This window comes from Anolis sagrei, chromosome 13, assembly GCF_037176765.1.
Source record: "Anolis sagrei isolate rAnoSag1 chromosome 13, rAnoSag1.mat, whole genome shotgun sequence".
NCBI lineage: Eukaryota > Metazoa > Chordata > Lepidosauria > Squamata > Dactyloidae > Anolis > Anolis sagrei.
In genome coordinates this window covers 8221748-8234245 of record NC_090033.1, presented here as the reverse complement: position 1 = coordinate 8234245, position 12498 = coordinate 8221748, and the positions used below count along the sequence as shown (strand labels likewise).

General features: G+C 42.0%; 1 protein-coding gene across 8 annotated transcripts in view; it reads right to left on the bottom strand.

Annotated features, from left to right (window-relative positions):
- Window positions 1–12498, bottom strand: part of UBR4 (ubiquitin protein ligase E3 component n-recognin 4) — a 178840-nt gene that overhangs the window by 95145 nt on the left and 71197 nt on the right. For all 8 annotated transcript variants that reach the window (XM_060758814.2, XM_060758816.2, XM_067472723.1 and 5 more), the window contains 5 exons: window positions 6741–6804; window positions 3889–4023; window positions 3610–3784; window positions 3355–3498; window positions 3101–3222 (listed from right to left, as the gene is read on the bottom strand). In XM_060758814.2, the coding sequence (XP_060614797.2) occupies window positions 3101–3222; window positions 3355–3498; window positions 3610–3784; window positions 3889–4023; window positions 6741–6804 (640 nt within the window). The remainder of the gene's footprint in view (window positions 1–3100; window positions 3223–3354; window positions 3499–3609; window positions 3785–3888; window positions 4024–6740; window positions 6805–12498) is intronic.

Genomic DNA, 12498 nt, shown 5'->3' with positions numbered 1-12498 from the left:
GTAAGCTGAGGACCACATTCTCATCATTCCTGGTGTCCTACTCCATCAAATATAATAATAACAATAATAATAACAACAACAACAATAATAATAATAATAATAATCCTATCTATGGGAATAGAAAGCTTGTCTAGGAATCCCTCAGTCCTCCAGTACAGCTGCATCATGATGATGATGATAACAATGATGGGATAGAAGACCTCTGTTGATCTCTCTTGGTCCTCCAGTATGACTCTAGGCTGATGGAATGCCTCCCTTGGGATTCTTAGTTCCTCCAGTGCATCATCATCATAATCATAACCATCATTATCATTCTATCAATGGAGTTAGAAGGCTTCTCTAGGAATCCCTCAGTCCTCCAGTACAGCTGCATTATGATGATAATGATGATGATGATATCCTAACTATGGAATGGAAGACCTCTTTGGATCTCTCTATGTCCTCCAGTACAACTCTATGCTGATGGAATGTCTCCCTTGGGATTCTTAGTTCCTCCAGTACATCATCATCATCATCATCATCATCATCATCATCATTCTATCAATGGAGTTAGAAGGCTTCTCTAGGAATCCCTCAGTCCTCCAGTACAGCTGCATTATGATGATGATAATGATGATATCCTAACTATGGGATGGAAGACCTCTTTGGATCTCTCTAGGTCCTCCAGTATGACTATGCTGATGGAATGTATCCCTTGGAACTCTTAGTTTCTCCAGTGCATCATCATCATCATCATCATCATCATTCTATCAATGGGGTTAGAAGGCTTCTCTAGGAAACCCTCAGTCCTCCAGTACAGCTGCATCATGATGATGATAACAATGATGAGATAGAAGGGATAGAAGACCTCTGTGGATCTCGCTAGGTCCTCCAGTATGACTCTATGCTGATGGAATGCCTCCCTTGGGAGTCTTAGTTCCTCCAGTGTATCATCATCATCATCATCATAATCATCATCATCATCATCATCATCATCATCATCCTATCAATGGAGTTAGAAGGCTTCTCTAGGAATCCCCCAGTCCTTCAGTACAGCTGCATCATGATGATGATGATAACAATGATGGGATAGAAGACCTCTGTTGATCTCTCTTGGTCCTCCGGTATGACTCTAGGCTGATGGAATGCCTCCCTTGGGATTCTTAGTTCCTCCAGTGCATCATCATCATGATCATCACCATTCTATCAATGGGGTTAGAAGGCTTCTCTAGGAATCCCTCAGTCCTCTAGTACAGCTGCATCATGATAATGATAACAATGATGGGATAGAAGGGATGGAAGACCTCTGTGGATCTCTCTAGGTCCTCCAGTACAACTCTATGCTGATGGAATGCCTCCCTTGGGATTCTTAGTTCCTCCAGTACAGCTGCATCATCATCATCATCATCATCATCATCATCATCATCATCATCATCTTGATACTATACCTGTTTTGACAAAAATAAGACCTAACCCAGTGTTTCTCAATCTTCCTAATTCCGAGACCCTTTAATACAGTTCTTCATATATGTTGTGGTGACCCTCAAGAATAACATTATTTTTGTTGCTACTTCATAACTGTCATTTTGTTACTGTTATGAACCAAAATGTAAATATCTGATATACAGGATTTATTTTTATTGTTTCTGATGGTCTTAGGCAAACCCCATGAAAGGGTTGTTCGACCTCCAAAGGGGACGCGACCCACAGGTTGAGAACCGCTGACCTAACCGGAAAGTAAGCCCTAGCACATAAGCCCTCCTACCCCAAAATTAAGCCTCAGTTAATATCACCAGCTAGAGGGACCCGTTTATCATTGCAACACACGTTGGACACCCTTAATTACAAAATAATAATAATAATAATAATAATAATATAATTAAATATAAATATTATTTACACAAAACGATGATATTCCACAAAAAGGAGACATGGTCACATTGGAATAAATGTAGATACAACAACAACAACAACAACAACAACAACAACATGGCCAAGAATGTCAACGTTACTGGGCAGAACAACAACAACGACAAGGCCAAAATGTCAATGTTATTAGGCAGAACAACAACAACATGGCCAAGAATGTCAACGTTACTGGGCAGAACAACAGCAATGACAAGGCCAAAATGTCAATGTTACTAGGCAGAACAACAACAACAACAGGGCCAAGAATGTCAATGTCAGTGGGCAGAACAACAACAACAAGACCAAGAATGTCAATGTTAGTGGGCAGAACAACAACAACAAGACCAAGAATGTTAATGTTAGTGGGCAGAACAACAACAAGGCCAAGAATGTTAATGTTAGTGGGCAGAACAACAACAAGGCCAAGAATGTCAACGTTACTGGGCACAACAACAAGACCAAGGATGTCAACATTACTGGGCACAACAACAAGGCTAAGAATGTCAACGTTACTGGGCAGAACAACAACAACGACAAGGCCAAAATGTCAATGTTACTAGGCAGAACAACAACAACATGGCCAAGAATGTCAACGTTACTGGGCAGAACAACAACGACAAGGCCAAAATGTCAATGTTACTAGGCAGAACAACAACAACATGGCCAAGAATGTCAATGTTACTGGGCAATACAACAACAACATGGCCAAGAATGTCAACGTTACTGGGCACAACAACAAGGCCAAGAATGTCAACGTTACTGGGCACAACAACAAGGCCAAGAATGTCAACGTTACTGGGCACAACAACAAGGCCAAGAATGTCAATGTTACTGGGCAATACAACAACAACATGGCCAAGAATGTCAACGTTACTGGGCACAACAACAAGGCCAAGAATGTCAATGTTACTGGGCAATACAACAACAACATGGCCAAGAATGTCAACGTTACTGGGCACAACAACAAGGCCAAGGATGTCAACGTTACTGGGCACAACAACAAGGCCAAGGATGTCAACGTTACTGGGCACAACAACAAGGCCAAGAATGTCAACGTTACTGGGCACAACAACAAGGCCAAGAATGTCAACGTTACTGGGCACAACAACAAGGCCAAGAATGTCAACGTTACTGGGCACAACAACAACAACGACAAGGCCAAGAATGTCAACATTACTGGGCAGAACAACAAGGCCAAGAATGTCAACGTTACCGGGCAGAGCAGCATCTGCATGTAAATCTTGGAGGCCGTGTTGATGCAATCCAGCTCGCAGGTGCAATATCCATGGATGATGTCCACCAGAGCGTTGACGGTGGCTTCGACGTGGGTCAGGCCTGAGAGAGGAGAAAGCTCAAGGATCATAAATGGACCCAAACAGAACACAGATCCTTTTTTAAGAATGAAAGGGAGTCTGATTTTGGGTCACGGTTCCACCACAAAGGGAAGACCGAAGCCCACTTTCGTACCTGGCAAACACGCTGGCGCCAGGAAGGCGTTCTTGGGCTTGGAGGCGTGCAGCTTCCAGAAATGGTTGACCAACTGGGTGATGAAGCTACAGCCTTCGCCGTCCGTGCTCTTCGGGGCCTCGAGACCTTCATCGCTGCTGCCTTCTGGAAGGCGAGAAAGGCCAGATCATGGTAAGCCATGGAACCCGCAAACCAAGGAGAAGACAGTGCTCTTGGGTACGTCTTTATGTCACCCAAAAGCCATGAAGGCCTCACCTGTGTCGGCCGGGGTCAACTTGGCCTCGGTGAAGTGGACCAGGTTGTTAGGCCGCATGATGGCGATGGAGCGGGCCGTGATGACCAGCCGTTGGAAGACCTCTGGGTCGAGGTCCTTGCCTTCCTTGCTGGAGGCCGTCAGGTACTGGATGGCTTTACTTAGCAAGGCCTGGTCCTGGGGAGAAGAAATGGAGGCTCTTTCAACCCAAGACACTAGAGGCATGGTTCTTCTTGACAGGGATGGGCCAACTTCAACCCTCCACCTCCCACAACTCCTACCTTGTGGTTGTGGTAGGCCGAGCGGCTGGCGTGGAGGCTGGCCAGGAGGCTCTTGGTCTGCTGCTGGACACTGGAAGGGGCCGGCGTGGACAGGAGGAGCGTGGCCAGGTCTTGAGCGGCCGCCTTGCTCTTCTCCTGAGGGACACCAAGAGGGAATGTTTACCATATACGCTCGGCAACTTTGGGCATGGGGCATCCCCATCACCTCCCCAAAATATTTGAGATCTATATTATGTTATAGATCCCAAATATTCCTATAGGTCAAGGGCCCAGAATACTTCCATTGCACTATGTTATACATATGCCATATTATGTTATAGATATCAAATATTATGTTATAGATCCCAAATATTCCTATATGTTAAGGGCCCAGAATACTTCGATTGCACTATGTTATATATATGGCATATTATGTTATAGGTATCAAATATTATGCTATAGATCCCAAATATTCCTATAGGTCAAGGGCCCAGAATGCTTCCATTGCACTCTGTTATACATATGCAATATTCCTGCTTCTTGGCAGAATGGGGTTGGACTGGATGGCCCATGAGGTCTCTTCCAACTCTTTGATTCTATGATTCTATGATTCTATGGCATATTATGTTATAGATACAAAATATTATGTTATAGATTCCAAATATTCCTTTAGGTTAAGGGCCCAGAATGCTTCCATTTCACTCTATCATACATATTGCATATTAGATACCAAATAATATGTTATCGACACCAAATATTCCTATAGATTAAGGGCCCAGAACGCTTCCATTGAGCTCTATTGTTATAGATACCAGATATTATGTTATGGATACCAAATATTATGTTATAGTCACCAAATATTCCTATAGATTATGGGCCCAGAAAGCTTCTATTGCGCACTGCTGTTATAGATCCCAAATATTACAGGTACTTAATATTCCTTTAGGCAATGGGCCCAGTATGCTTCCATTGCACTCTATTGGAATAGATATTAGATATTATGTTATAGATACCAAATATTATGTTATAGATCCCAAATACTCCCATAGATTAAGGGTACAGAATGCTTTCATTGCATTCCATTGTTATCGATACCAAATATTATGTTATAGATACCGAATATTCCTATAGGTTATGGGCCCAGAACGCCTCCATTATACTCTATTGTTATAGATATCATATATTATAGATACCAAATACTATGTTATAGATACCCAATATTACTATGTATTATGGGCCCAGAAGGCTTCCATTACACTCTATTGTTATAGATATTAAATATTATTGATACCAAATACTATGTTATAGATACCCAATATTACTATGGGTTATGGGCCCAGAAGGCTTCCATTGCACTCTATTGTTATAGATATCATATATTATAGATACCAAATACTATGTTATAGATACCCAATATTACTATGTATTATGGGCCCAGAAGGCTTCCATTACACTCTATTGTTATAGATATTAAATATTATTGATACCAAATACTATGTTATAGATACCCAATATTACTATGGGTTATGGGCCCAGAAGGCTTCCATTGCACTCTATTGTTATAGATATAAGATATTATTGATACCAAATATTATGTTATAGATACCAAATATTCCTATAGGTTATGGGCCCAGAAGGCTTCCATTGCACTCTATTGTTATAGATATCATATATTATAGATACCAAATACTATGTTATAGATACCGAATATTACTATGGGTTATGGGCCCAGAAGGCTTCCATTACACTCTATTGTTATAGATATCAGATATTATTGATACCAAATATAATAGCTACCCAATATTACTATGGGTTATGGGCCCAAAAGGCTTCCATTGCACTCTATTGTTATAGATATCAGATATTATTGATACCAAATAGTATAGATACCCAATATTACTATGGATTATGGGCCCAAAAGGCTTCCATTGCACTCTATGGCTTATGGGCCCAGAACACTTCCATTGCACTCTGCTGTTATAGATACCAGATATTATCGATACCAAATATTATATTATAGATCTCAAATATTCCTATAGGTTATGGGCCCAGAATGCTTCCATTCCACTCTACTGTTATAGATATAATATATTATAGATACCAATTATGTTATAGATACTCAATATTACTATTGCTTATGGGCCCAGAAGGCTTCCATTGCACTCTATTGTTATAGATATTAGATATTATTGATACCAAATACTATGTTATAGATACCCAATATTACTATGGCTTATGGGCCCAGAAGGCTTCCATGATTGCACTCTACTGTTATAGATACCAGATATTATCGATACCAAATATTATATTATAGATCCCAAATATTCCTATAGGTTATGGGCCCAGAATGCTTCCATTCCACTCTACTGTTATAGATATAATATATTATAGATACCAATTATGTTATAGATACCCAATATTACTATGGCTTATGGGCCCAGAACGCTTCCATTGAACTCTACTGTTATAGATATCAGATATTTTTGATACCAAATATTATGTTATAGATATCCAATATTACTATGGCTTATGGGTCCAGAAGGCTATTGTTATAGATATCAGATATTATGTTATAGATCCCAAATACGTATATAGTTTAATGAGCCCAGTACACTTCCATTGTGCCCTATTGTACCAAACTCCCCTTAGACCCGAAACTCTCTTTAGGAGGAAGCCCGGACATTGTTTGCCCCCAAAGGCAAGCGAAGGCCTCCCTTCTGAGTCCCACCCCCACCTAAAGCTCAAAAGGGAGCCGCGAAATCCCTCCTTTCGGGGATCGGGGCAGCAGGCAGGGCTTCAAAGGCGGCTCCTGATCCCTCTATTCTCTCCTCCCTTCAAAAGATGTCCCCAAAACCTCAAGGAGCGTTACTTGCCTTCTCGTTGACTGCTCCGACGGCAAAGCAGCTTTCCAGCGCTTCTAAAGAACTCACGACTAGCCTGGAGGAAGAGAAGGGAACGAGAAGAAGGAGGCAAAGTTAAACAAGACGGATATATTCGGAAGTCGGAGAAAGAGCGGAAAGATGCCAAGCTGCCCCAAAAAGAAAAGGAATCAAAGCAAGAGGATGAAAAGAGGGGGGGGGGAGAAGCCCGCCGTCGCCGCGGGCGCTGCGTGCGCCTATCTCGCGCATTGTGCGCCCGACCCAAAGAGCATTGAGAATCCTGGCTCGCGCTCAGAGGAACTTCTGCGGGGAGACAAATCCACCGCTGAGAGGCAGGGAGAAAGGAGGCGTTGGGCTCCCTTCCTTTCCCCAGCAAAGAATAAGACGAGAGAGCGGATCAAGCCGGAGCTGCTTTTGCGCAGCCCGCAGGAGGGATAAAGAAATCCGGGATTTGGCAGCCCCTCATCCGCCGGAGATCAAGGGGCGGCTTTGCGGAGCGAGGAGGAGGAGGAGGATAGCAAAGCGGCTTCGGCTCTGACTGAAGGAGGTCACTCTCCCGGCCCTCCTTCTTGCAAAACTCTGCAAAGAGAACGCAACTTCGGAGCTGTTGAAACGCACCGCAGAATCAACGGAAGCAAATGGAGAGTGCTTCTTTCTCCCCAAAAGTAAACCAAGTCATTACAAAACCTGCTTTTTCTTATACAGGCCGTCCCCAAGTGACAAACAGAATTGGTTCTGTAGGTTTGTTCTTAAGTTGGCTTTGAATGCCAGCCTGGGATTCACAAGGCCACATTCCTGGGAGAGGCCCCTCGCAGTCTTTCTCAGAGCAACTGTCTGAAGATGATTTCAGACAGTTGCTCTTCCACTGTGCCTTTGATGAGTAGGTATACAATTTCACATGACTGTTTAGCTTAAAGTTCTGTCATTGAAGTAGATGTTCGCCCCCCCCCCCCCTTTGTGGGAAAGCTTGACTCCACAACCCCTGCCATAATGAGTACTACTCCGCATATTATCTGCTTCTCTCTTTTATCTCGTCTGAGTTTTCAATTAGTTTTAATTAGGATTTTTTAATCATTACATGCAGCCCGCCCATTGTTTCTGTGCCTGTGTCTATTGTAATTCTTATAGTTATGTATTCATATGTTTTATGTAATTATAATGTTTAATGTATTGTCGAAGGCTTTCATGGCCAGAATCACTGGGTTGTTATAGGTTTTCTGGGCTATATGGCCATGTTCTAGAGGCATTTTCTCCTGACGTTTCGCCTGCATCTATGGCAAGCATCCTCAGAGGTTGCTTGCCATAGATGCAGGCGAAACGTCAGGAGAAAATGCTCTAGAACATGGCCATATAGCCCGGAAAACCTACAACAACCCAATTATGATGTTGTTTATTGTTTGCATTTTTGGTTTTATTTTGGTTTTCCTTTATTGCAATTGTTGTTGGGACCTGGCCCCATGTAAGCCGCTCCGAGTCCCCATTGGGGAGATAGTGGCGGGGTACAAATAACGTTTATTATTATTATTATTATTATTATTATTATTATTATTATTTCTCAGGTGCAGAAGGTGAGTCAAGTTAATGAGAGTGTAGATAGAAAGTGAGGCTTTTGTAAACAGAGACAGAGGCTCAGATGCAAAGAAGATCAGCTCGTTTACAGGAAAAGAAAGATAAGAAACCATTATCTGGTGGTAAGTTCAAAAGAAATGCTTTCCTTTCGGTTTCGGGATCTGGAAAAGCGTTATATTCATTAGACGGAATGAGCTGCCTCAGTCGGGTCAACATGGGAATTTCGTAACGGTTTTGCTTTCAAGTGTTCTTAGTTTCATGTACATAGTTTTTTTCCAAGCTCCTGATTTTTTATGCTGCCTTGTTTCATGGATTCTGTTGCCTGGGTCGGGGTGAGCTCTAGCCATCAGTCCAGCTTCTGCTGACCTAGCAGTTCGAAAACAGCAATGTGAGTAGATAAATAGGGACAGTTTTAAGCGGGGAGGTAATAAAAGGCACCCATAAGGACATGCCAGCAATTCGATCAGGAGATCGACGGACAACAAAGCTCCACAGCATGGAAGATGGAGCAACAGCCCACCCTGTGGCTGAGTCGAGCATAGCCTCCAGATGCCGGAGCTGGAAAAAGATGGGAAGCCTATACCTCTGTTTGTGTACTGTCTGTCCTTGTTAATTGCAGAATGGCATTGAATGTTTGCCATATATGTGTTCTGTAATCCGCCCTGAGTCCCCTTGGGGAGATAGAGCAGAATATAAATAAAATATATTATTATTATTATATAATATATTATGTAATTACGTTATTATTGTTCATTATTTGCGTTTTCGGTTTTATTTTATGTAATTGTTTGGGCTTGGCCTCATGTAAGCTGCAACGAGTCCCCATCGGGGAGATGGTGGCGGGGTACAAATAAAGATTATTATTATTATTATTATTATTATTATTATTATTATTATTATTATTATATTTTGGAAAGCAATAGATTTGCGTGAAGCCCAAAGGAGTGGATCAACGACGGATAGGATAGGAATAACTTTCCCAGGAATCTTCCCTTCCGAGGGGTAGATTTCTCTCACTTCCTGTTGTCTAAGACATGTTCTTAACTCGGAGATGTTTGTAACTCAGGGACGGCCTGTATCTGGCTCTGCCTATGGGATTTTCCTATCATCCCAAGGCTGGGAAAGACCCATTTATGTTCTTCAGGACACAGCCAGGCAAACGCATGCACAGGTGCACGGCAGGGCGACCATGTTTGGGACCAAACAAGATATGCCAGTCCATCATCCTCACCATCATCATCATCATCCAAAGCAGCTCACAGCATTAATAAACAATGCAACTCCAAACCCATAACACACGTATGTTAAAAACCCCATCCAAGAGGGAAGCGTCTTGGTGTCATCATGCTTCTGTAGGTCTGTTCTTAAGTGGAATTTGTATGTAAGTCAGAGCAGGGACATTTTGAGGGTATAACTCCAGCCAAACATGTATGGACTGGAGCTTTATCGCCATAGTAACAATAACAATAACAATGCCATTGCTTCCTGAACCTGTCTCTCCCATTCCCTCAATAATACTAATAATAATAATAATAATAATAATAATAATACAGTAGACTCTTGCTTATCTGACCTTCGCTCATCTGACATTCTGTATTATCCAACCCAGTTTGCTTCCTGCCCGGATCCATAGCTGTTTCAATACACTGCAATGTTTTGGTGCTAAATTCGTAAATACAGTGGTTGCAATAAAGCGTTACCGTGTATTGACGAACTACTTGTGAACTACAACTCCCAAACTCAAGGTCAATGCCCATCAAACGTTGCTAGTATTTTCTATTGGTCATGGGAGAACTGTGTGCCAAGTTTGGTTCAATTCCATAGTTGGTGGGGTTCAGAATGCTCTCTGATTGAATATGGACTATAAATCCCAGAAACTACAACTCCCAAATGTCAAGATTCTATTTTCCCCAAACTCCACCAGTGTTCACATTTGGGTGTATTGAGTATTTGTGTAGAGTTTGGTCCAGATCCATCATTGTTTGAGTCAACGGTGCTCTACCTGGATGTAGGTGAACTACAACTCCAAAACCAACGGACACTGCCCACCAAACCCTCCCAGTATTTTCTATTGGTCATGGGAGAACTGTGTGCCAAGTTTGGTTCAATTCCATCGTTGGTGGAGTTCAGAATGCTCTTTGATTTAATATGAACTATAAATCCCAGCAACTACAACTCCCAAATGTCAAGGTCTATTTCCCTTAAACTCCATCTGTGTTCATATGGAATATTGGCATATGGGCATATGGAATATTCGTGCCAAGTTTGGTCCAGACCCATCATTGTTTGAGTCCACAGTGCTCTCTGGATGTGGTGAACTATAATTCCCAAACTCAAGGTCAATGTCCACCAACAGTTTTTTCTGTTCGTCATGGGAGTCCTGTGTGCCAAGTGTGCTTCAATTCCATTGTTGGTGGAGTTCAGAATGCTCTTTGATTGTAGGTGAACTATAAATCCCAGCAACTACAACTCCCAAATGACAAAATCATAATTTTTTGAGTGATGGTCACTCCTTGTGTAGTGAGAGGTTTTGTTGCCTAATTTGGTGTGATTTCGTTCATTGGTTCTTTTGTTTTTAAGGTACTCGTTACACACAGATCATTTTTATATATATAGATAGTAGTATAATATATTATAATTATATATTTTATAGGTTCTTGTAGGTTTTTTCGGGCTATAGGGCCATGTTCTAGAGGCACTATAAATCCCAGCAACTACAACTCCCAAATGTCAAGGTCTATTTCCCTTAAACTCCGTCTGTGTTCATATTTGGGCATATGGAATATTCGTGCCAAGTTTGGTCCAGATCCATCATTGTTTGAATCCACAGTGCTCTCTGGATGTGGGTGAACTATAATTCCCAAACTCAAGGTCAATGTCCACCAACAGAACATGCCTCTAGAACATGGCCCTATAGCCCGAAAAAACCTACAAGAACCTAGTGATTCCAGCCATGAAAGCCTTCGACAATACATTATATATTTTACTAGCTGTGCCCTGCCACGCGTTGCTGTGGCCTATAGTAAAACTTATCAAAGTTGAGGTAGATATCTGGACTATTATGAAAGAGAGGTACCTACCTATTCCTTCCCCCTTTCCCCCCCCTTTCTCTCCTTTCTTCCTTCTCTACCTCTTTCTTTCTTTCTTTCTTTCTTTCTTTCCTTCTTTCGCTACTTGGTTTCATCCTTCTCTCTTTCCTTCATTCCCTCCCCCTTTCTTCCTTTGCCTTTCTTTCCTTCCTTGTTTGCTTCCTTCTTTCTCTTTTTATTTCCTTTTATTTCACCACCATCATAACAATAATGCAATGCATTGCCTCTGGGACCTGACACCTCTCCCATTCCCCCTAAAAGGGTCTCAGAGGAAGAATAGCATCATCATCATAGAAATAACAACCTTTACCTGCCACGTGTTGCTGTGGCCAACCTTCCCTCTTTGTCTCCTTCTTTCCCTCCTTCCTTCCTTCCCATCTTTCCTTCTCCTCTTCCTTCTCTATCTCTTTCCTTCCTTCCCCCTTTTTCTTTCTCTTCTGGTCTCTTTTCTTCCTTCTCTCTTTCCTTCTTTCCTTCCCTCCCTCTTTCTCTACATCTTCGCCCTTCCTTCACTCCCTCTTTCCTTCCTTCATTCCCTTTTTTCTTTCCTTCTCTCCTTCCTTCCTTCCCCCTTTTTCTTTCTCTTCTGGTCTCTTTTCTTCCTTCTCTCTTTCCTTCTTTCCTTCCCTCCCTCTTTCTCTACATCTTCCCCCTTCCTTCACTCCCTCTTTCCTTCCTTCATTCCCTTATTTCTTCTCTCCTTCCTTCCTTCCCCCTTTTTCTTTCTTTTGCCGTTTTGTGAATGTGTTGTTGTGTTGTTTTTCATTTTGAGTAGATATGTTTGTACCTTGTGGCTTGTGTTATGGGCATGGGAATTTTGGTTAAGTTTTGTGGGGGGTTTCTTGAGTTTTGTTGTTTTGCCGTTTTGTGAGTGTGTTGTTGTGTTGTTTTTCATTTTGAGTAGATACGTTTGTACCTTGTGGGTTGTGTTATGGGCATGGGAATTTTGGTTAAGTTTCATTCGGGGGGTTGAGTTTTGTTGTTTTGCCGTTTTGTGAGTGTGTTGTTGTGTTGTTTTTCATTTTGAGTAGATACGTTTGTACCTTGTGGGTTGTGTTATGGGCATGGGAATTTTGGTTAAGTTTCATTCAGGG